This window comes from Hipposideros armiger, unplaced genomic scaffold (assembly GCF_001890085.2).
Source record: "Hipposideros armiger isolate ML-2016 unplaced genomic scaffold, ASM189008v1 scaffold_268, whole genome shotgun sequence".
Lineage (NCBI taxonomy): Eukaryota > Metazoa > Chordata > Mammalia > Chiroptera > Hipposideridae > Hipposideros > Hipposideros armiger.
The window spans coordinates 829,437-853,476 of record NW_017731618.1 but is presented as its reverse complement, the minus strand read 5'-3'; the positions used below and the strand labels follow the sequence as shown (position 1 = coordinate 853,476).

Below are 24,040 nucleotides of genomic sequence, written 5' to 3'. Positions count from 1 at the left end.
CAGTGTCTAAAGTAAATTCACTTGGTTAATTATTTTTCAGGGCATCAGTTTGCCCACTTGTTATTCATTGATTCCCAGCCCCCATCTCTTATTTAGTAGCAGTATCTCCTGGAAGTCAGCATTGTTTTTTTTTTAGCTTTATTAATCTTGGCAGCAGGTCTAAGTTGAATCACCACAAACTGAGCAACTGAAAAAATTGAGTCTTCAAACAAATGAAGCATTACATTTTATCGTTATAGAGATAGTTATTGGTTTTAGATTGCATTCTCTGAAATGAAGATAAAATGTTATAAGTGGATCCCTGTTTACCCCATGGGGTGATATCTCTGAGAAGGTGATTTCCACTTGAAATAATGTCTAGATTTTTATGTTGTTGTTTGTTTTGCTTTAGTGAGTCCCAGAATATGATATGAAATTAGATTCCAGTGAATCACTGCCAGGCTATTTATTTCCACTAATGGTAATTATCACATGAAATGCAGCCATTCTTTCTGATTGAGTATCCTAATTAAAAAACTGCATTTAAACTGGCAAAGTAATCACATATAAAGTAACTCTTTTACCCTCATCATATTTTCAATAGTCACTTTTCAGCTATGAGAAACATTATTTTTTAGCAGCATATTCCAGGCTGAAGTTTTCCACATAATTTTAGATTCCTATGAATGATGTTAATTGTTGTATTAGCTAGATATACAACATCAATAAGGAAATAAAACTTCCCCTGCTGTGTTTTTAAAGTAATGCCAGTAAATTATTTTCTTTTGTAAAAATCTTGCTTTTCCTTTTTTTTACCTCTATTAACATAAGTCCAAATCCTAATGTTTTAGGGAATGTTTAAATAAATTATTATACAACCGTTTGGTATATCATGTAACTATTAAAAAATTATGTGTATAGAAAGTATGCAGTCTTGGGAACCTTCTTATTTTGGAATGTTTAGGGGGAAAATTGGGATAACAAAAACATTGTACAGTATGATTTCATAGAGAAAAAGATTTGAAGTGTATACATCAAAATTTTGATGAAAGCTCTATTTGTGTTTAGATGATGGGGTTTTGAAAAATATAGCTTTCATTTTTTAAACTTTTTTTATTTCCAAATTTACCTTTAAAATAAAAAATGGAAATTTGTAAAATAGAAAGTCTCATTTTCAAATTACCTATATCTCAGAAAAACAGATCAGAGATTATATTGAAGAGTCTGAACTGTATCTCCCAAACTGTATATTAGCTAGAAAGGTTTGACAAACTTTATATCTCAATTCTCAGAAAAATATGGCTATCATATAGGCTTCTTAATTTCTTTGCCCTTATTCTTTAAAAGGTCCCACTTGAAATTAAGATTCAGAAATAAGAACGGCAGCACTGCAATAGTGGGTCTCTTTTTCTCGCTACCTTTTATTATAAAAAACTTTGACATATAGAAAGCAGAATAAAAGGAATCCGCATAGCCTCAGTTTTAACAATTCTCAAGATTTTGCTAACGAATTTTAGCTGTTTCCCTTGCTGACACATTTTTTTCCTATGGACTTTTAAAAAGTAAATTCTATTTGTTGTTATTTTAACTGTAAATACTTCTGCATATTTCTTCAGTTAACTTTTTTTTAACATACTCATCGTGTTATTTTATCTCCTTATTATTCTTACATTAGCCATAATTTATTACTCATGAAATTGCTTTCCATATTCAAATTTCTCCTGTTGTCTCAAAATTATCTTTTTATAGTTAGTTTGTTAGAATCAGAATCCAAACAAAGCCATATTATATTTGGTGATTATGTCTCCTAAGTCTCTTATTCTCAAATAGCCATTTAAAAATATATTAGAAGTCCCTAATTCCAAAAATATATTAGAAGTCCCTAATTTTTAGATGACTTTTTTGTTTTCTTCTTATAAAAATAGTAAAAACCTATTGTAGGAAAACTTGAGAATTCACAAAATACTAAGAAAAAAGTGGAAATCACTTATGTTGCTCAGAGTATTTCCTTCCTATTATTTTCATACATTATTTTCATAGTTGAGATCTATTGGAAACACTTTAACATCTTACTTCAATATTATATCTGAAGATTTTTATACTTAAAATATTTGTTTTCCATTTTAATGACTGCATTAAAGGTGCATCTTAATGTTTTTAGAATATACATGTTCCTTATTATTATTTTTAGAGAGACCACATTAATTTCGAGTGCCATTTTACAGTATACTTCAACACGTTTTTGTATTGCTAGTTGAAGGTGTGTATAGGGACCTGGGGAGGGGGGGTTATCATAATCTCTTTGAGAATGCACATTTTAATTTTCTTCTCCATTATCAATTTCTACTTTTTCTTAAGTGTTTTTATATACAGAGGGTGCCAAAAAAATGTATACACATTTTAAGAAAGGAAAAAACTATTAAAATTGTAATAATATATACCGATAACAAAAGATAAATACAAGTCATTTGTATGCATTTTTTGGCACCCCTGGTATGAGAATAGGTGAATGTTGGGTAAATGTTAAAGCACTGACCTAAAATAGTATTTTTAAATTCTGTGTTGAATGCTTATTCTCTGCTATTCCTTGAGAATAAAACATAAAATAATTTCACCTTCATGAAATCTTTTCTATGCTTTTATGGTTCTAGCTTTCTAAGTGTATAATCAGACCCAAATATGTCTTATTTACTAGAAGGATTTGAATAATGCATTTATAATGTTTATTCCAGCCCTTCTATGAACACAGTTTGGCTTAGGCAAAGAATATCAAATACTTGAATAATTTACTATGAAAAATTCTAGATTATCTTTCACTGGATATTTTTTTTTATGATTGAAATTAGATTGTTCTTCCACATCCACCCACCACCATCATAAGATGACACAAAGATGTTAGCTAATGTATATCCCCATTTAGATTGTTTTATTTATTAATTATGATATAAGTATATAAGATTTGCAGAAATTGATTGTGGTAGTGATTTAGAATGAATTATCATATAAAAGATTAATTGACTCACTTCTGGGCCTTTGGTTCCTATAGTAACCAGAGTATAGGAATACATTGTTTAAAAAATTCACTTGAAGTTTTCCATTTATACTCTGTAAAAGCAAATTGGATGCCTATTGTTATCATACATAAATATCTTAACTGCTAAGATTTTCTAGGATTGTAATAGAAGACCAGTGATTTCAGGAAGTCATTAAGTAACTGTTAGAGAAATTAAACAATGTTAATAAAATATGAACTCAGGACTTTCTGATTATTTTCCTAGATAAAGTTTTCAGTCATTTTTCACTTTTTAGAGTAGAAGAAATTTTTTTAGACTTGATTTACGCCTTCTCTTTTCCAAATCAAAACATTTTATACTTCTCAATCTGCTTATTCCTGTAAATTTGTCATGGGCATACTTGATTATAAGATAAGGTAAAATAAGATACATTATATCTTACTATCACACACTAACTTTTGTAAACCAAAGAGTTGGAGATTTAGAATGGAACTCAAGGCAGTGTAAGTATATATCTTATCTTTCTAAAATACCAGGAACTTCTGAAACAAGTGTAAACAAATAGACACAATTTCTGTAACCTACAGTCTAGAAAGGGAGACCAACATTAATCAGATAATCATACAAATAAATGTAAAATTAGCACCATGAAAAATGCTATGAAGGAAAGGTGAACAGTGCTTGTAAGGGGATTTGACCCAGTCTTTGGAGAGACTGCAAGGGCTCAGAGGCTTCCCTGAGGGATTTACTTTTGAACTGAGAGCCAAGTGATTATTGGAAATTATGCAGGTGAAGGAGGATGTGAGAAAATTCCAGGAAAAGAAATAACATGTATCATAGAGAGTGTCATTTATTTGAAATGGAAGGAGGTCATGTGGCTGGAACATGGGGAACAGAGGAGTGTCCTGCAAGATGAGACAGGAGAGCGATGGCTGGGCCCGACCATCAGAGCCAGTTCCATGAAGAATGAAGGCTCTTTCTCGAGAGCAGTGGGAGGCTTTGGGAGTTTCTGCAGCGTGGGGATGGGAGGAAAGGGTATGATAGGATCAGACTTGTTTTTCCTGAAGATTGGTATAGAAGGGACTGGAGGGGGAAAAGCATGGATCAGGAAAGACCAGTTATAAGGCTGTTAGAGTAATCCTGGCACGGAATGGCTTGAATTAGGGGAATGGCGGTATGGAGAAAGGCGTAAACCAAAATCCACCCTCACTGTCCCCCCTCCTCAATTATTTAATTCATTTTAAAGCCATGTTACAAAGGATCTAGGCTGTCCTTTGGGGGATTTTTATTGTTCTCTGAGCAAAAGCTTCCAGTTAGTAATGTAAAGAAATGAGATTTGTTGCCTCCCCGGTACTATCCCAGTTATAAGCTTGCTACTTCAACAGTCCAATGATAATTATATTGATATGTATTGATAATTGTCTTGATAAATATAATATGACAATATTTGACAGTGGGCCATTGGATCCTCAGTTTCTGGAGGTTCCTGGGTGTACCCACAACTGCGTGGGCATGCTAAGCCGCATCTCTTACTGAAATGTTTTTTTCCTTCTCTTCCTCCTCCTCCTCCTCCTATTACGATTGTTTTTTAAAGAATGTGTTGTGATGATGGTGTCTTATATTGCTTTGTCAAGGATATCTTTGTCTTAAGTTCATGTTTGACTTAGTACTTAATTCCTAGATAGTCTGTTTTTATCTCCTCAGGAAACACAATTTACCTCTTGTTCTGCTTTTCAGTGAGGTTCATTGATTGGCCATCTCTTTAGTGTAAAACACTGTATAAAATAAGTGAATTTATTAGTGATTTATAATAACCCTTTACAACAACCTCATCAATTATTTATAAAAACAGTTTATGCACCAACTTAGCTTTGGTGAGAATAATGTGCTTCACACATTGATTAGTAGGGAATGTGTTTTACACATTGATTACACATTGATCAGTTCCAGTAAATTCCCCCATTTATTTGAGAAGAATAACTTTTGATGACACTTTGCAAGGATCCTTAGTAGTTTGAAAGTGCTAGTAGTCATCTAAAGATGAATTGTTTGCATCAGGGAACATTAAAAAAATAATAAAACTAAACTCTTCCTATGATAATGTCAGCCACCTTAGAAACTTGCAAATATAACATTTAGTGATACAAATGACAAGCTTTTCTTTTAAACTAGCCTGTGAGCCTCTAGCCAGTTCAGAGCTGTGTGCTGTCATTCAGTAAGGAGATGATGGCTCTCCATTTTTAGGACTAAGCCTCCAGAGTGGGGAGGGGGTAAGTGAGAGCTTATTAACAAGTCAAGAGTTGTAAATAGAAGAGTTAGTTAACTGCTCCAGGCTGCTAGAATAAGAGCTCTTCAGTTTCCCTAGACAATACCCAGCAATGTTTCTTTTAAGGTAGCTGGTATAATCTGCCTGAAGGAGTTTCTAACTTGCTCTAGACCAGCGGTTCTTAACCTTCCTAATGCCGCGACCCCTAATACAGTTCCTCATGTTGTGGTGACCCCCAACCATAACATTATTTTTGTTGCTACTCTATAATTGTAATTTTGCTACTGTTATGAATCGTAATGTAAACATCGTTTTGTTTTCCGGTGGTCTTAGGCGACCCCTGTGAAAGGGTCGTTCGACCCCCAAAGGGGTCGTGACCCACAGGCTGAGAACTGCTGCAAGTCTAGCCGAAGAATCTCTTAGTGCTGGATCTGCTCCTACCTCCCTGGATCCTAGCTCTCTGGCTTGATCACCTGTGATGAAACCTGTCTTCTTCCTGACCTTGACTCGCTTCTGTGCCAGCCACCCGACCTGTTCAGTGCCTCACTTGACACTGGCTTCTGTTATGCCTTCTGCTCACCCTGGAATGATAGCCCAGCTCCATGGATGGTTTCTCAGCAGCAAACTCTTACTTAGCATTGATGCACTTAAAGTTTTCCATAGTCCAGTTTTACTAGTAAAACCACCAATAACTAATCAAATACCTCAGCTGTTCCTCTGATGTAAGACAGTAGGGTGTTCTTGAAAACATGAACTACTGGCCACATGTTGAGTTGTTTTATGTACACAGAAAGTAGCATCAGGATATGAGATTGGATCTGTTCAGTTGAGAGTAGCATTATATTTTAAACCTTTCTCAGAGAGGAGATTTTGAGAATGTTTATTACTGGGACTTAAAACATTCTTGACTAAAGCTCTGCAAACTAAAGTTAATATTTTTAAAGTGGAATAGTTATCATCAGCTCTTCTCCCTATGCTGGTCTGGCCAGTAATACATACTCAGTTGTGTATTTGTTGAATATATGATAGTCACCAAATCCATATTTAATTATTCTCTTTTGTTTCACCAACATAAGCCATTCAAATGCCTTTTTTGGGGGTTTCTTATTACTATGTAAAACATTCTTGAATTACTTGTTTTGGCCACAAGCTAACAGAATATTTTATAGATGCGATAAGCAAATATGATTTATAACCAATGATAGTGATATAGAAAAAACCTATCTTATGCTTACCATTGGATGCCAATTTTACTTGAACCAGAGAGCACATTTAGAACTTATATGTTGATTAGAACTTTTATATCACATATAGCAGATTCACTTGTTGATTTTAGAACATTGACTAGCTTCTGTCTATATAAATAATGTTGAAATTGGTGTGGTACAGTACCTAAAAAGCTTCATTATTTTATATGTAATATACTAGTATAAAGGAAGTTAAATTTATGTGGCAATGAGCATTAACTTCCTCCTGATGGTCTGATGTTTTAAGATATTTAAATATAATGTTTTAAAAGTAATACGAAGAATAATTAAAAATTAATATGCTTCTTTCAAGTGTAGTTTGTATGATCTGTTTCATTATTTTATAGTTGTGACTACTATGTCATCAGAAGTTTAAAAAATTCCCAAATACAGAATTGCGTCTTTGTTTCAGAATTCACTGAAATGCTATGTAGTGCTTATTTAAGAGCAACTAATGATGCAGTGATGAGACTTCAGCCCTTTTAAAACCTATAATCCTAAGTAATTGCCCCCATATGCAAAAAAAATTTGATGTACATAGTTGTAACACTGTGTTAATATACATAAATCATTGATTTACAATGAATGTGAACATTGTACTAGTGAACTTATGTGAGCATTTCTAACCTATGGGATATTTGTTTTGCAGGAGAAAATAGAGATAATTATTTTCACAACTTGAATACGTAATTCCCCATTAATAGTGATTCTTTCACCAGTTGTTACCACAGAGTTGGCTGAAATTAATGCTCTTCTGTCATAATCAATCAAGGCAATTTACATTTAGTTTTCTTTGTCTTTTTTGTTTGTTTGTTTGTTTGTTTTGTTTTGTTTGATTCCCTCCATTCCCCAATCATTTCATGGCATTGCAGCGCTTCAGAGAATTTAGATGAGCTGTCTTCCTCCAGTAGTTGGTTACTTAACCAGAAGCACAGTAAGAAAAGGAGAAAAGACAGGACAAGATTGAAATCTCCTCCCTTGACTGTCATGAGTACAGCAGCTCGAACAAGGCCACTTCAGAGTTTCCACAAACGAAAACTCTACAGATTGAGCCCTACTTTTTATTGGACTCCGCAGGTAAGGTTGCCTTTGGGAAAACATGAACAAAGATTTTATGGTCAATATATTTCATGAGGCTATGGATTGTACACTGTTATTTAGATAATTACATCTAGAAAGTTTTAAATAGTATATAGCTTGTAAGTGACTAATAGGTATTGACAATATACAGAGGGTGCCAAAAAAATGTATACACATTTTAGGAAAAGAAAAAACTATTAAAATTATGCTGATGGTAACCACTTTGAGCAACTCTTGTGATTGCAGAAGTAGACAAATGTGACTTGTAGTCATCTTTTGTTATTGGTTTATATTGAGTATTACGACATTAATACAGTTTTTTCCTTTCTTAAAATGTGTATACATTTTTTTGGCACCCCCTGTATTTGTGGGATTTAATACATTTTTAAACATAGCAGTTATTCTGAAATTTCTCACATCTCCATTTATTAAATCCACTATTATGCTTAAACTAATTTGAAGGAAAATAACGTATCTAGGTGATTTTAAAATTTTACTGGTAAGATAATAATGAGAGCATAAATTTACTATATGTTGTTTTTTTGCTTAGTAAAGAAAAAAAGTAAAAATCTGCACATCTGACAGTTATTTTGGAGGAAATGGCATTGCTTTCCTTTTTAGATTTGGTATTTATTAATCCTGGTGAGTGAACCAATTTACAGTTTCTAGAATATAAGCAATGCAATTTTAGATGTCCATGCTTACACTTTTTATAAATAAAATAAACTTCATTAAAAGCATTAATTTTGAAAAACATATTTTTCATTTATTAGCAAAATGTTAGGCATACATCTTTCAATGCATATCTAAACAAACTGATGAAGGGCACAATAAGTTATTTCTAGCTCTTGTATGACATGCTTTTTTCCTATTGTGTTTTTAAATAATATGTCAAAGGAAAAATTATCCTTGATGCTATCACTTAATATTATTACTACTTTAAATATTTTAAAATATATTTGTATAAACATCAAGATGCTTAGTTTTATTAGTAATCACTTTTAAGTATGGTTTAATAGGATCCAATTATAAATAGGAATATGGATTCTGACAAATTAGTTTTTATTAATAGATTGAGTTTAACCATTTAGTAGTTCACATATTATTAGCATGCTCCCATAACTTGAAAATGTTTTTAAATTAAGTTTCATTTCAGAATTTTAAGAAATTTTATATAATCAACCTAATGGGGAAATATTTTTATTTAAAGTTTTTATATATGAAGTCATATTTAATGATTTCTATTTAAAATTGCCACAAGAAATAAGTAAATAAAATTTCTGAAACTGATTTGGTAATTTCATTGTTAAAAAAAAGAATTGTCGATCTAAAATATTTTACATATGAATATGCCATAATATACTTAATGGAAGGAATCTGCTTGAAAAATTTAGAGGATTTGCTAGATGTTACTATATATATGCCTTCATAATGTAAAGATTGGCCATGAACGGTATGAACACATTTAAAACTTTTAGTGAACAAAGGAAGAAACAAGTGTAAGGTATGATTACTAGAACACCATATAATTTATCAATTTCCAGTCACAATGCTATGCATTTTTAGTACATTATTTAATTTCAAACTTATTACTATGAGGTATTATTAATCCCACTTTAGATGCAGAAATTGAGCTTTTGGGAGATTTAGTAGCTTTCCCAAGGTCATAGAGCTAGTAAGCAGTAAGTCTGATTCCAAAGCCTGTCTTCTAACCCATAGCATTGATAACAATAGAAATAAACCAAATCTTTTGTGGGCTGAGATCAGTAAAGAGGAAAGAGTAGTTTTAGGGTTGGGAAGGGGCTTTGTCTGGTTAGAGGTATTAAGAAATGCATCATAAAAGATGGGTTTTAAAAGGTAAACAGGATTTTGAAAGGGTGTAGGGGTGATAAAGTATTTTAAATGAATAATTGGAAGAGAGATAAAAAAAAACGATGGAGAATAGCAAATAGCCCTGCTCCCAAAGTATCCTTAAATTGCCAGAATAACAGTTATTTACCTTTTTAAACTTAATAAATGTCATTTTTTTAAAAAAGGTGCTGTCATCTTAGAGAATACATATTTGTTATGAACAGAATGTTACTAGAAATATGAGCCTTGAAAGTGCCTTTGGTAAAGATTTTTGAAGGAAATGTTATTAGAAACTGGAAGAAAGGTGGTCGTTGTTATAAAATGGTAGAAAACTTGGCTAAATAATACTCTACTTTTAAGTAGAAAACAGAACTTTTAAGCATTGAACTCTGGGATATTTAGCTGAGGATATCAAGCAAAGTGTGGAATTTGCACTTTGGTTTCTTCTTGCTGTTTATAGTAAGATATGAGAGGAAATAGATCAATTGAGCAAGGAATTGATAAGCAAAAAGGAACCAGAACTTGATAATTTGGAAAATTCTCATCCTGTTGTAAAAAATGCTATATAGCATGCCCTGGAGAGAATCCAAGGTTGTGGCAGGCTGACCTTTGCTGGAGAGATTAAGTATGACTCAGAGATCCAACCCGACCAACCATCTTCACAGAAGCCAGGAATAGAAAGGGGATTATCCAGAAAAGATCTGGGGAGAACCCACTTATCTAATGACATACAAGGGGGACTCACATGTTTTTTTAAAGTGTTAGGTCAACAGCAACACTACCAGCTTAGACAGAAAAGGATAGAGACTTTATCATAGGCAATTAAATGAAACCAACGGGTAGTTTGAACATTCTGCCTAGAAATCTCTTTAGGCAAACCTATGAGTTCATTATGTGTCCGTTTTATTGTCTACATGTCTACAGGCAACTGTTAGACTACTTGTTCTGCCAGAACAATAAGATAAAAGAAATAGAGGTACAAGGATTGGAATAATTATTTAGAATCATTGTTTGTGAGGTTATGATACTTTTGCTGAGCAAAATTAATTAAAAGCATAAATTAGTATGCATTTTTACTTGAATTTACTGTTCTTACAATACTAATCTCCAATGAGAATGTCAAATAATAACAGCTAATATTTATTAAGCAAGTATCATATGCCAGGCACTGTTTTAACTTACAAATGCTTTACATACATTTCTTACTTAATATTCATACCCCATTTTATATGGGGAACCTGAAGCACAAAGTGGAATGAAAAGACATATATTTAGCACTATTTAAATAGATATAAGTACAAGTTTGAAGTTTCCCTTTAAGTGTTAATGTTGAGTCTTAACACTACTTCTTTAATGAGCTTGTGTAAAACATCTGATGAGTCTTTCGTGAATTGTTTCAGACTGTTTCTTCCTGTGAAATCTGTCCATAGCAACAATTGTTAAAACTCCATTTAGTTTCTAATGCTATTTAATTTTTTTGTCTTTCTTATTCTTCTAGCTGAATCACATCTTTTGCTGTCTAAGCCTATTCATTACTGGAACACTTTAAGTTTTTTTTCTTAGAGAATCTATGCTTTTTTTTTCTTTTTTCTTATGCTTGGAATAATATTGCTTGATCTACCTACAGTATATCTTTAAATTCAGGAAAATGCATTGGCAGGAATATTTAAAATATGATTACGTTCTCCAGAATAATACTCTAATGTAAGTCTAAAAATGTAAATATGGCTAATAGTCTTCTTTAAAATACAATTTCATTTGCAATTAATTAAAGAAAAAATGTTTCTTTGGCCATAATATGCTTCTTACGCCTCTTCTTGAATTAAAGTTATAGAGTATATAACACTATTGCTTTGAGAAAATATGCTTTATGTAAATATAGATAAATCTGGAAGGTACCAAATTCTAGAGAGCCTAAAAATTATTTCCTATAGGGAGGCAGCACATTTTAGTGGTTTTGTGCATGGGTTCTGGAAAACACGTTGAGTTGAAATCTTATTTCTATGTCTTAATAATAGTGTGTAATATTATGCAGATTACTCACTGTCGTGTTTTCCCATTCATAAAAGTAGGGCTACCTCCATGGGCTACTTCAGCTGGAGGGCCAGTTGAGCTGGGAGAAGTTAGCGTCACCTTTTCCTCCAGCTGGTAGTGCTGGCTGTTGGCCGAGGACACTCAGTTCTCTCTCTTGTGGCCTCTCATCCTTCAACAGCTAGAATGGCTTTATTACATGGCACTTCAGGACAGTGCTTCAAGACGGCACGGAGGAAGCTGCAAGCCCCTTGAGCCCTAGGCACTGGATCTCAATAGCATCATTTCTACTGCATTCTATAGGTCAAAGCAAGTCACATGGCTAACCCAGATGCAAGGGGATGGAGAAATAGATTCCACCAATAAAAGGAAGTTACAGCAAAAGGGCACACATACATACATAAAGGGATGGGAGGAGTTTGTGACCATTTATCAATCTTCCACTTGGGGTCTGCATTGGGAGCAGGTAGGTAACCCCAAATTAAGACATGAGCTGAAACAAGCAATAAAGAGAAATAGGGCTGTCCTATAGAGTTGTGTTGATATTAAGTAAGATAACACATTTGAAAGGTACCTAGCTCAATGCCTGGCATATAAATCCTCATCAAATATGGATGATGATGATGATGATGATGATTCAACGATTATGACAACGCTGGGGAATCAGTGATGGTTGTAGTGTGGGGAAGTGATATGATCAATGTATTATTTGAAAGAATGCCTTGGTACCTTTTAACAGGACAACTTGCTTTGGGAAGAGATCAATTGAGAGGTTATTTCAATAGCACAGATGTAAGGTTATTAAGAGTGGAATGAAACGGACAGATACAGAAAAACATTTTAAAAAAGAAATGACTAGTCTTCTTAACTGACTTAATATGATTAAAGAACATTTTTAAATGAGAGGAAGAAGAGGCACAGCCAATTATGGTGTTGCTTAGTCCGCTTTGTAAAATGCCCAGTCAAGTCTTAGTGGTGATTAATACTTGTATTAGGGATTAAGTAGCAGTAGTACATGAGTGAAATCTGGCTCTGTGTCGTCTGATTCATAATTCCGTAAACTCCACTGGGGAGTGGATGAGTGAAATGTAGCTTTCAGAACCCAAATATACAAACCTCAAGTCATTGCTTTAAACTTGTGTGGTGCTGGATTATATGTGTATTTTTTAATAACACATTCTTCTTTATATGGTATATTAATTCTTTCAAGCCACTGAGGAAGAATAGCAAATATGCCCCATCTTTCTTTCCTACTGCAGTTGAATTATAGTGACTATTGGCTATCTGAAGCTCTGTTTCAGAAAGAGTTTCACATCTGGGCTAGAACTAATTAACAGTGTTGGCCACAAAGCAGGAAAGACTGGTAACAGACATGCTATATCTTTGGCCATTCCTGGACTAAGGTGTCACATCAACATAAACATATTAAAAGGACTAACTTACTTTCCGTATTACTTAGAAGGTAGTATATAAATACATAAATGAATGACAGTGCTTTATTGTTTATAGATGACTTGCATACAATTCAGGAGTTTCTTAACAAATGGGAATAATATGTCTTTAGTTTCTTAAAAATCTTAAGGAAACTGAGCCAATGCTAGTTTGCATACTACTTAATAATATTTATCCAAAAAATATTTGTTAAAATGTTAAATCTGGTAGTAGCATTGTTCACTTTCATAAAATTTTTGGCAAAAGAATCTCAGTGTAAGTTAGCAATTTTTTTAAAATCATTTGAAACATTTTTAAGGAATAAAACATCTTATTCATTATTTTATTAAAAGTGGGTTTTTTTTTTTGTTTTTTTGGTCCACAACATACATTCCTAGGCTGTTTTATTAGTTACTTTATTCCTTTTGCCATTCTTCTAGAAGGATACAAATCTTTTAATAGTACTCTAATGTTTTAAGGGAAGACTTTTGAGTTTTAAGTGTTCTGCTGTATAATTCAGCTGCTGTGATGCTACTCTCTGTCAGTTATATCAAGGCTATTGCAGACATACCCAGGAGCGGGTCAGTTTAAAGGTTATTTGCTCAGCCAACCTGGTCCTTACTGGGTTGTTTTACCTCCCAGCAACTTGCCTGTGCAATACCAACTTTCCCTTTCTTCCTTCAAGTTAGAACCCTAAGTTATACACAGCAGCAATGTGTCATGATAAAAATACTGACCTTTCTAAAAATAACAATGGAGGAAAACAAGATAACTTTATGTCCTTAAATTTGAAAATTTATATAAAATAGATAAAATCCTTAAAAATATGTAGCATATGAAAGTTAAATAAAAAAGAAATAGAAAACCTGAATAGTTTATAACCATTAAAAACATTGAATCTGTAATTAAAATTCTTCTTACAAGAAAACCTGAGATTCAGATGACTTGACTGAACATCAAATGCTACTGAATAATCTCAAGGAAAATATAATTCAACCCTTTGCAAACTTAAAGAAAAGAAATTGAGTCAGAATACTTTTCATATAAACAACTAACAAGGACAGTTTAGAAAAGGAAAATTTTACGCTGCTTTCTGTTCAGAACAGTGATGCAGAAATTCTAAACAAAATGTTAATAACTAAGCCCAGCAATATATAAAAAGAATATGGCATCTTGACAAAGTTTTTCACATCAGGAATGCATGATTTGTTTAACATTAGAAAATAGTTTACTACTTAGGTAAAAGTGAGTATGTAGGTAAAAGAAATCATTTGAGTGTCTAAATAATGCAAAAAAAAAAGATTTGATAAAATTTTGTTTTTCTTTTTTTGCCACGCACGCTGCAGGCTCCCTCCCAGCCCACCTTGGCATTCTGGTGATGAGCATATTACGCATTTTGTTTGTTTGTATACCTTAAGCGCTCTACTCCACTGGGCCCAGGGGCTCAGGGGTGAGGAACTCACCAAACTCCTTCCCCTGAGGAATGTGTGTGACACTCAAGTGAGTGTGTCTAGTTCGCTGGGGTGAAACCATTCAACTAGTGATTTTAAACATCCCCCAAATATTTAGACAATTAATGCATGAATGAACTTTAAGAAAACATGTTTGTTTGTTTTTATCTCCCTTATTCCCCCTCCCTTTTGGCAACCATTAGCTTGTTCTCTGTGGGTATGTTTGTTTTATTTATTCATTTGTTTTGTTTTGTTTTGTTTAGAGTCCACATATAAGTGAAATAATAATTTGTGTTTCCCTGTCTGACTTATTTCACTTAGCATAATACCCTGTAGGTCCATCCATGTTGTCACAAATGATAAGATTTCATTCTTTTGCATGGCTGAGTAATATTCCTTTGTATGTATGTATTACATCTTCCTTAGCCATTTGTCTGTTGATGGACACTTAGGTTGCTTTCATATCTTAGCTACTGTAAGTAATCCTGCATTGAACATAAGGGTTCATATATCTTTTTGAGTTAGTATTTTGGATTTCTTTAAATAAATATCCAGAAATGGAATTGCTGGGTCATAATGTAGTTCTATTTTTAATTTTTTGAGGAATCTCCATATTGTTTTCCATACTGGCTGCACCAATTTACAATCCCACCAGCAGTGTAAGAGGGTTCCCTTTTCTCCACATCCTTACCAGACTTATTTGTTGATTTTTTTATAGCCGTTCTGACAGGTATGAGGTGATATGTCATTGTGGTTTTGATTTGTATTTCCTTTATGATTAGTGATGTTGAGCATCTTTTCATATATCTGTTAGTCATATGTATGTCCTTTTTGGAGAAATGCCTCTTAAGGTCCTCTGCCCATTTACTTAATTGGATTGTTTGTTTTTTTTATGTTAAGTTATATGAGTTCTTTATATATTTTGGATATTCACCCTTAATCAGATCTATCATTTGTGAATGTTCTCATTCAGTAAGTTGTCTTTTTGTTTTGTTGGTGGTTTCCTTTGCTGTGCAAAACCTTTTTAGTTTAATGTAGTCCCATTTGTTTATATTTTTTCTTTTGTTGTCCAAGCCTAAGGTGACATATCCAAAAAGATATTACTAAGAGCAATGTCAAAGAGTTTACTGCCTATGTTTTCTTCTGGGAGCTTTATGGTTTCAGGTTTTATATTTAAGTCTTTAATCCATTTTGAGTGTATTTTTGTATATGGTGTAAGAGAGTGACCCAGCTTTCTTTCTGTATGTATCTGCCCAGTTTTCCCAATACCACTTATTGAAGAGACTGTCTTCACCCCATTGTATAGCCTTTCCTCTTTTGTTGTATGAGGTGTGATCAAAAGATACGGTGAATGTTTAAATTTTAAAAAATTATTACAATAACAGATACATTGCCATTAATCCCCTTCAAAATACTCCCCCTGGCTTTGAACACACTTATCCCATCGTTCTTGCCACTTTCTGAAGCAGTTCTAGAAGTCCTCTTTTGTGTCTTTAGTTGCGCTGTCGTGGCTGCCTCGATGTCCTGTATCGATTCAAAACCTTTACCTTTCATGGTCATTTTGACTTTGGGGAAGAGCAAGAAGTCGCATGGTGCCAGATCCAGTGAATAAGGTGGATGAGGACACACCATAATGTGTTCATTTGACACAAAATGCCTTTATCAGAAGTGATGTGTGACACGGAACGTTGTCATGATGGAGGATGAAGTAAAGACACTCACGAAAGAGGACTTCCAGAACTGCTTCAGAGAGTGGCAAGAACGATGGGATAAGTGTGTCTTAAACAAGGGGGAGTATTTTGAAGGGGATTAATGGCAAGTTGTCTTTTACTGTAATTTTTTTAAATGTAAACATTCACTGTATTTTTTTTATCACACCTCATATATGAAATATTCAAAATAGCTAAATCCATAAAGAGATATTGGTGGTTGCCAGGGGTTGGGGATATGGGATAATGGGGAGAAATTGCTTAATGGGTAAGGAATTTTACTTTGGAGTGATAAAATTTTTTTAGAACTATAATAGATAAAAGTGGTGGTTGCACATTGTAAATGTACTAAATGCCAGTGAAGTTTTCACTTTAAAATGGTTAATTTTATGTAATGTGAATTTCATCTCAATAAATTATTTTTTTAAATGTGAATTAATATATGATATGAGCTAATTCATTGCACCATTGTTTGTAAAAGCAAAAGCTGTAAATAACCCACGTTCATCAACAGGAGACTGGCTAAATATACTAGAGTATATCCATACACTCGAATGCTATCAAAAAGAATGAGGAAGCTCTGTATAAACTGATATGAAAAGGTCTCTAAGATATACTGTTTACTAGGAAAAATAGGCAAGGAATAGAACAGTTTATATAATATGCTACTTCTGTTAAAATGTGCGGGCAAATTAACATACTACCTAGTAGTGGAATTGCAGGGTCATATGGTAAATCTATGTTTAACTTTTTGAGAAACCAGTAAACTGTTCTCCATAGCAGCTGAACTACTTTACATTCCTGCTAGCAATGTATGAGGTTCCCAAAATTCCTTCAACACTTGTTATTGCTCAACAACACGTTATTTTCTTATCATTATTATTATTACATTTTATTATTATTGTTTTTATTATTATTGACATCCTAGTAGGTGTAATGTGGTAACTCATTGTGGTTTTGGTTTGCATTTTCATTTCCCTAAGGACTAATGATGCTGAGCATATTTTCATGTGCTTGTTGGATATGTGAATATCTTTGGAGAAATGTCTGTTCAAGTCCATTGCTTATTTTTTAATTGAGTTGTTTGTCATTTTGTTGAGATGTAAGAGTTCTTTATATATTCTGGATGCTAGACCCTTATTGGATATGTGTTTTGTAAATATTTTCTCTTTAGGTTCTCTTATTTTCTTGATAATGTTTTTGATGCACAAAAGTTTTTAATTTTGATGAAGTCCAATTTATTGTTTATGTTTTCTACTAAGGTATTTATGGCTTTAAGCTCTTACATTTAGGTCATTCATCCATTTTGAGTTAATTTTTGTATATAGTGTTAGGTAGAAGGCCAAATTCATTCTTTTGCTTCCTGATTGTGAATATGCAGTTGTCCCAGCACCAATGTTGATGAGACTATTTTTTATCCATTGAGTAGTCCTGGCACCTCTGTCAAAAATATATATAAAAGCAAACATTCAAGTTAAGAATGTCTGTTGATCAAAAGACACCACAAAGAAAGTAAAAAGGAGCTCAGACAGGGAGCAATATAAAGAACGTACAAAGGATTTGGAACTTCTAGAGTATATAAAAAGAATTTACAAAATCAATAAGAAAAAGACATCCCAATAGAAAAATAATCAAAGCATGTATTTCCCCAAAGAAGGAAAAGTGCATGGCCAATTATAGGTATGAAAAGGTGGTCAACTTAAATAATAAACAGAGCAACGCAAATTTCAACAGTGACACTATTTATATGCTCTGAGATTGGCAAAAATAAGAAATCTGACAATACCCACGTTGGCGTGGACCGGAAGCAGTGAGAACTAAGAGCTGCTCTCGAGTGTCCGTCAATTTGTTACAGCTACTTTGTAACAGTATCTCATCTAGGCGAGTTGAGTATGTGCATTCATGGCTTTTGTATAAGCTAGCAATTCCATTTCTCGCAGTGTACTGGAGAAATTCTTACACTCACGTGTCAGGAGACAAACATAATGAATGATCTTCAGACTAGCATTGTTCATAAATAGTAAAAAAGTAGAAACAATCTAGGTATTTATCAACAGCAGAATGACGAACTGAATGCACATACTGTTGAGTAATAAAGCAGGAAAATAAACTTAACATTATTCTGTTTATATACATTCTTAAAGCATACAGATTTAGATAATTATATAGGATTACATATACTTATTTGGAAAAACTGTAAAGGAAATCAAGGAAATTATAAAATTAAAGTTCAGGATAGCAGTTACTCCTGGAAATGTGAGAGGTAAATATGATTAAGGAAGCACACTGTATTAGTTAAGATACAGGGTTAGCTTTTTGACAGAAGCAAGATGTAAGTTTACGTATAATATACTTACATACACAAAATGTAAGTTTATTTCTTTGTCTAGTAACCGATTGACATATTCTAGGCATGACGACTATGCTCTGTGTGGTTATCGGGGGGCCAGGCTCCTATTTGTTTGTTTTGAGCACTCCCATCATCACGTAGGGTAGGGTAGCTCACCACCGCAGCTGTGTCTCAAGCAGCAAGGCGGAAGAAGGAAGGAATGAGTTACCTTCTTAAGCTCACTTCGTGGACCTTGCACACATGACTTCTCTGGCTAGAGTTGGTAATTTTTAGATGCAAGGAAGATGATGTGCCCACTGAAAATCAGGCGTTTTGAACAGGCAGGAGGACAGCACAGTTATCAGGCAGGAAGTAGCCATGTCGCCCACAGGCTCCTCCTGCAGGCGAGGTGAGAGGAAAAGGCAGCCAAGGCGTTGGTCTTGTTCTACTTCTTAAAGTAGGATGGTGAGTACAGGTGTTTTTTAAAATTTATTTTATGCCATCCCTATAAATTATATATTCTTTTGTATGTGTGAAGAGTTTCATTATTAAAGTTGAAAAAAAAACAAAACAGTGGATACTTTTCTGGTGTTATTTTCCTTGAATTTTATATGCAGTTTATGGTATTGTTGATCACACCTTCTAAATATTTGAATTTTTATTGGCCAGAATCTCCTGGTTTTTCTCTTATTTCTCCATCTATTCCTTTTCAGCCTCCTTCACTTTCTCTGCAGGGGGACAAAAAGGCCTTTTCCTAGATGCCCCTCACTTGTCTCCATAATTATTTAGGATAGTTTCAAATTATCTAATGGGTTTCCCGGATTTGGAAAAATTGCAAGAGAAACGTAATTATATGGTAAATATTCAGATTTTATCGACTTTTATTCATAATGCTGTTGCCATATATAGAAAGAGGGAGATTCACACATTTTTTTTCTTTGTGATTTCAATAAATGTTCATTATACCTTTCTGAACTACATTATAAAAGAGCAAACAATTCTATAGTGAATCAAAAGTACCAGTGCATCTTGTAAATGTAAGAAAGAGCAACTGTTCCCAGAAATATATACATATAAATCATTAGAATCCTATAAATGACTGACATTCTTATAATCACGTATCCACATGTTATATATCTTTTTATAAAATCTCATCCATTTACTTGAGCATCCAGAATAATGACTGCATTTCCTAGCCTGCCTTGCAGCTAGGTATGACTATGCGACCTAAGTCTTGGCCAATGGGATGTAAACGGAAGTCATCCCATGATAAATTTTAGCATATATTAACAAGGACTATTTTTCCCCAATGAAATAGTCTCAGGCATACATGTATTTGAAGTTTTAGTCACTTAAAAAATTTTTTTAAACAAGATAAAATTCAGTTGGCCAGAGTTCAAATTTTAACTGTATGTCAGGGGTGGTGTCATGTTCTGGGAATATAAAATTGAACAAATTACAGTCCCAATCTTCAAGAGCTAACAGTGTTATGGTAGGATAAATATGCTCAAGGTGCTGTGGAAACAGAGAGAAAATGCCAGCGTTAACCAGGAAACTCAAATTCAAGAAAGTTGAAAAACCTAATGTAAGTTTATAAAATAAAAATGTTTAAAAATAGCATCTTAAGATATCAGTTCTAATAAGCATGTTAAATATCTGTTACTTTAAAAAAAAATGACCCCTAACATTATTGTAGAAGATAGAGGTAAGAATGAGGGAAGGGAGTACAAAGGAACTCTGTTAATTTATAAAATATCTTCTCTATAGGTTTTTCCCATTGATTGTATACTAATTTCATAACCAGAAAAATATTTTGAAATCCAGCATTTAAACACAACATGTATTTCTTAATGTAGCAATACAACTTTTTTGACTTAGCAACATGATTTTCTTGAGATTCCTGGATTCAAATCTTTATATTAAGAAACTCAAATTCATGTATCATGTTGCCTGTTTCATACATATCTTTTTAAATGATATATCTTAGATTTTACTTAATGTCAACATGTGAAATTCTCATAATACTTTACTGTTATTCCAGTGTAGATATTGTCTGGCATTAGAATTTAAGGCAGCAAGTCCAGTTTTATTAATTGGTTGTAACAGGTTACAAGATGGAAAAGAGAATATACAATTCTTAATGTAGCACCTGCTCACCATCAGTTACAGTTCTCACTAATCTGGAGTGTAACCATTTTCTTTCTCAAACTCATTTCTCTTTATTGTGATTTCATAAGATGGAAGAAAGACCGGTTTTCATAGACATGGCTCTTCGTTTTGAAAAACCGAAAAGGGACTAGTGAAATCTCATCACATCCATGGCCTCCAATAACTTACTTACTCTGTTATTTTAAAGGTCTTTCTCCATGGTGACTAATTAAGCCCGGACTTCTGTGTTATAGATACTGTATGGTAACTGTGACAGTCTCTCTGATTTCAATCTTCCGGCAAAAATGAAGTCTTTTTTTTTTTTCCTTGCAGACTTTGCCTTCTAAAGAAACAATGTTTTTAAATACTACACAAATGCCTTGCCTGCAGTCGGCTTCAACTTGGCATAGCTGTGAACACAATTCCAAGTCTCAGATATTAAGAGAGCACGTATCAGAGTTAGATTCTTCTTTCCATTCTGTTCTATCATTGCCATCAGGTAAGCATCCTTATAAAAAGGTTTTTAACTGTAGTTTCTATGGTGAGATCTAATCCTATAAATACAAGGAATGTAATAAAATTTTATCAATTATTTGTCACTGGATATTATAATTAAAGTTTTCATACAGGAATTAAGTTACCTGCTGAGTTAATGTTGTCTTTGCAAGCTGATTCTTGAATTCCTTGGAAACCATTTTGTTTTACTTTGGGAAGCAGCTAGTTTTGATCTCCTTTTGATTGTTAAATTTTCAGCGTTTTATTGATGGCACAGCTATGTGGATGAAATGTTTCTCAGTAAGTCAGTGTTCTTTTTTTAATGTGTTCTTTTGCAAAGAACTTTCCCTGCCATATACTATTCCTTCATTTATAATCAGCATTGAATTTCTTGCAGAGAAGAAAATTGTCCATCTTTAGGTCTAGTCAGTTTTTGAACCCTAATATCTATAATCCATTACTGAGTAAAGGAGACATAAACAGCCTCATGTCCCTAGGTGGCTTTTAGCTTCTAGTTCTTGGTTTTATTTTGGAACCTTTCCAGTCTTATCTAGGGACTGAAGTAAATATCGAGGGTTAAAAGGAAATATTCTACACACTGGTTACCTCGGGTTCTTCTCTTTATGGGAAGATACTTCAAATGGGCTTTCGTTTCCTTTTCAGCTTTTGGTTCCTGCTCCTCTTTGTAAAGCACGATTTTTTATTTGTACCTGCTCTTGCCCTGAATCTTAGCTTTGTTTTTACCAGTATTAGAGTGGTTTCTTAAGTACACAATATATCCTTTGAAGTAAGTTCCTGGCAGGAGCTATATTATTCCATCTCTGAGGAAACCTTAATAATAGAAAGAATAATAAATGTAACAATAATAATGCAGCTAACATTTGGTCTTAGCATATGCTGGGTCCTCCTATAAGCACATTAGTTTCTTGTTTAATTCTTGTAACAACCCTATGGTAATACAGAGGGTGCCAAAAATGTATACATTTTTTTCTTAAATTGGGGTATTGGGGGAGGGGAACAGTGTTGGGGAATTGGGGAAGAGGACCAGCCAAGTGGTTGTTCTTCAGTCTTCCTTGTGGAGGACACCAGTCACCATCTGGCTTCCCGTCAGCAGCTTGTGGCCTCTAAGCTCAAGGTGCTGTGTTACAATCTTAGTTGCGGGTGGGCGTAGCCACTATCCCATGCGGGAGTCAAACCAGCAAGCAGCCTTGTTGTTAAGAGTGCACACTTTATCCACTGACCCATCCAGGCGGCAGCTCAACTCAAGGTGTCGAGTTCAGTCTTAGTTGTGGGTGAGCGCAGCCCACCACTGAACAGGCGATCTTGTTGTTAAACCAGCTGAGCCATCCTCCCACCTGTTGGCAGCTCAGCGGCAGCTTAGCTCAGGCACAGCATCACTGGCCCATGTGGGAATCGAAACGGCGGCCCTGTTGCTCAGAGCTCACTTTTTTTTTTTTAAAGATTTTTATTGGGGAATTAGGGGGATAGGAACAGTGCTGGGGAATCGGGGTAAGGGGAACAGACAAGCCACTGTCGTCTTGTTCTTCAATCTAGTTGTGGAGGACGTCGCTCCACTGGCCCAAGTTGGCACCACCATCGCGCTCTTCTCTGGCGAGGCAGATCAGTCGCCGGCTTCTGGACGACCGCTCACCGCGGCTGCTGGCCGCTCACGCTGGCTGCTGGCTACACACGGCAGCCCATGGCAACCCACTGCCACAGGTGCTGCAGCCCACGCCATCGCCGGCGACTCCCAGCAGCCCAGCTCCAGGTCGAGCTGCCGTCCAGCATCTTAGCTGCAGAGGGCAGTGCCACTGGCCCTCATATGTGGGATCCGAATCGGGGCCCTCTGGCATCCCAAGCGAGTTCTCAACCGTCGCGCCACTCGGCCGGCCCCTCAGAGCTCACTTTTAAGCTAACTCTTAACCAACTAAGCCACTCGGCCTGCCCAAAATGTATACATTTTAAGAAAGGAAAAAACTATTAAAATTGTAATACTCAATATATACTGATAACAACAGATGAATATAAGTCATGTGTATATATTTTTTTGGCACCCCCAGTAGATACTGTTGTCCTTGTTATCTTACATATGAGAACATTGAGCCTTAGAAATGTTAAATTACACATCGAAGGTTACAGCTAGTAAGTGATGGAGGCAGGATTTGATCTGAGGTGGTCCTTCTGTAGAGCCCCACTCCTAACCTTTACTCTTGACTGCCTTTCTGTTTTCTTATGAACAGTAACAGTAAGTTGGTTTCTCTGATGACATAATCCTGAGAGTGGGTATAAACATCCTTCACCTTAATCCTTTTATGTCCACTCTAGTAAGTTAAAGATTAGCTTCCTCACCTAGTAATTAGGGTTATTCTTTTCTTCTTGTATTCATTTGGGAAAACTCTGAATACTGTGTACTAGGTATTAACTAGGTGCTAAGAGTATAAACACAAAATAAATTCCTCAAGGCACTTGCATTCGTGTTTAAGACAACTGAAATGTAAACTATATAGTAAGTACGTACAATGAAGTGTCAGGAAATATTCTTATAAAAGCCCACAGGTCACAGTGTGGATGCTAAGGAAGGCGTATGGCTGGGACAAGGACCTTCCCAGTTATAGCACGTAGCCCCAGAGCTCATGAAGAGCAGGAGAACAGGTGATAGTCTTTTTATAAGTGATATTTCTTTGGAGAAACACACTGATGTTTTGGTGATTGGAAATATCAGACTTCTGAAATGTTCGAGCAGCCTATTTAGCTTGTATTTTTATTTTCATTTTGTCATATAGTTTTCACACCATCATGGATAGTATAGTGCTAGGGCTGGCCCATCGTACCTCTCTGCTCCTTGGGACAGACTCCATGATACTCATGAATGTCCCCCCCTTTTGTTTTTTGTATAGTTTTCCGTACTTAAGTATGGGTCTGCCATTAAAATACATCAATTTAAGGAGAGATACTTCTTTAAAATCCAAACCCTTCCTGGGCCAATCTTGATTTATGAGTTCATAATTA

General features: G+C 34.5%; 1 protein-coding gene across 1 annotated transcript in view; it reads left to right on the top strand.

Annotated features, from left to right (window-relative positions):
• KANSL1L (KAT8 regulatory NSL complex subunit 1 like) overlaps positions 1-24,040 on the top strand; it is a 99,574-nt gene that overhangs the window by 56,516 nt on the left and 19,018 nt on the right. Inside the window, 2 exon segments of the mRNA XM_019656858.1 lie at positions 7,379-7,583; positions 20,870-21,035. Coding sequence (XP_019512403.1) covers positions 7,379-7,583; positions 20,870-21,035 — 371 coding nt within the window.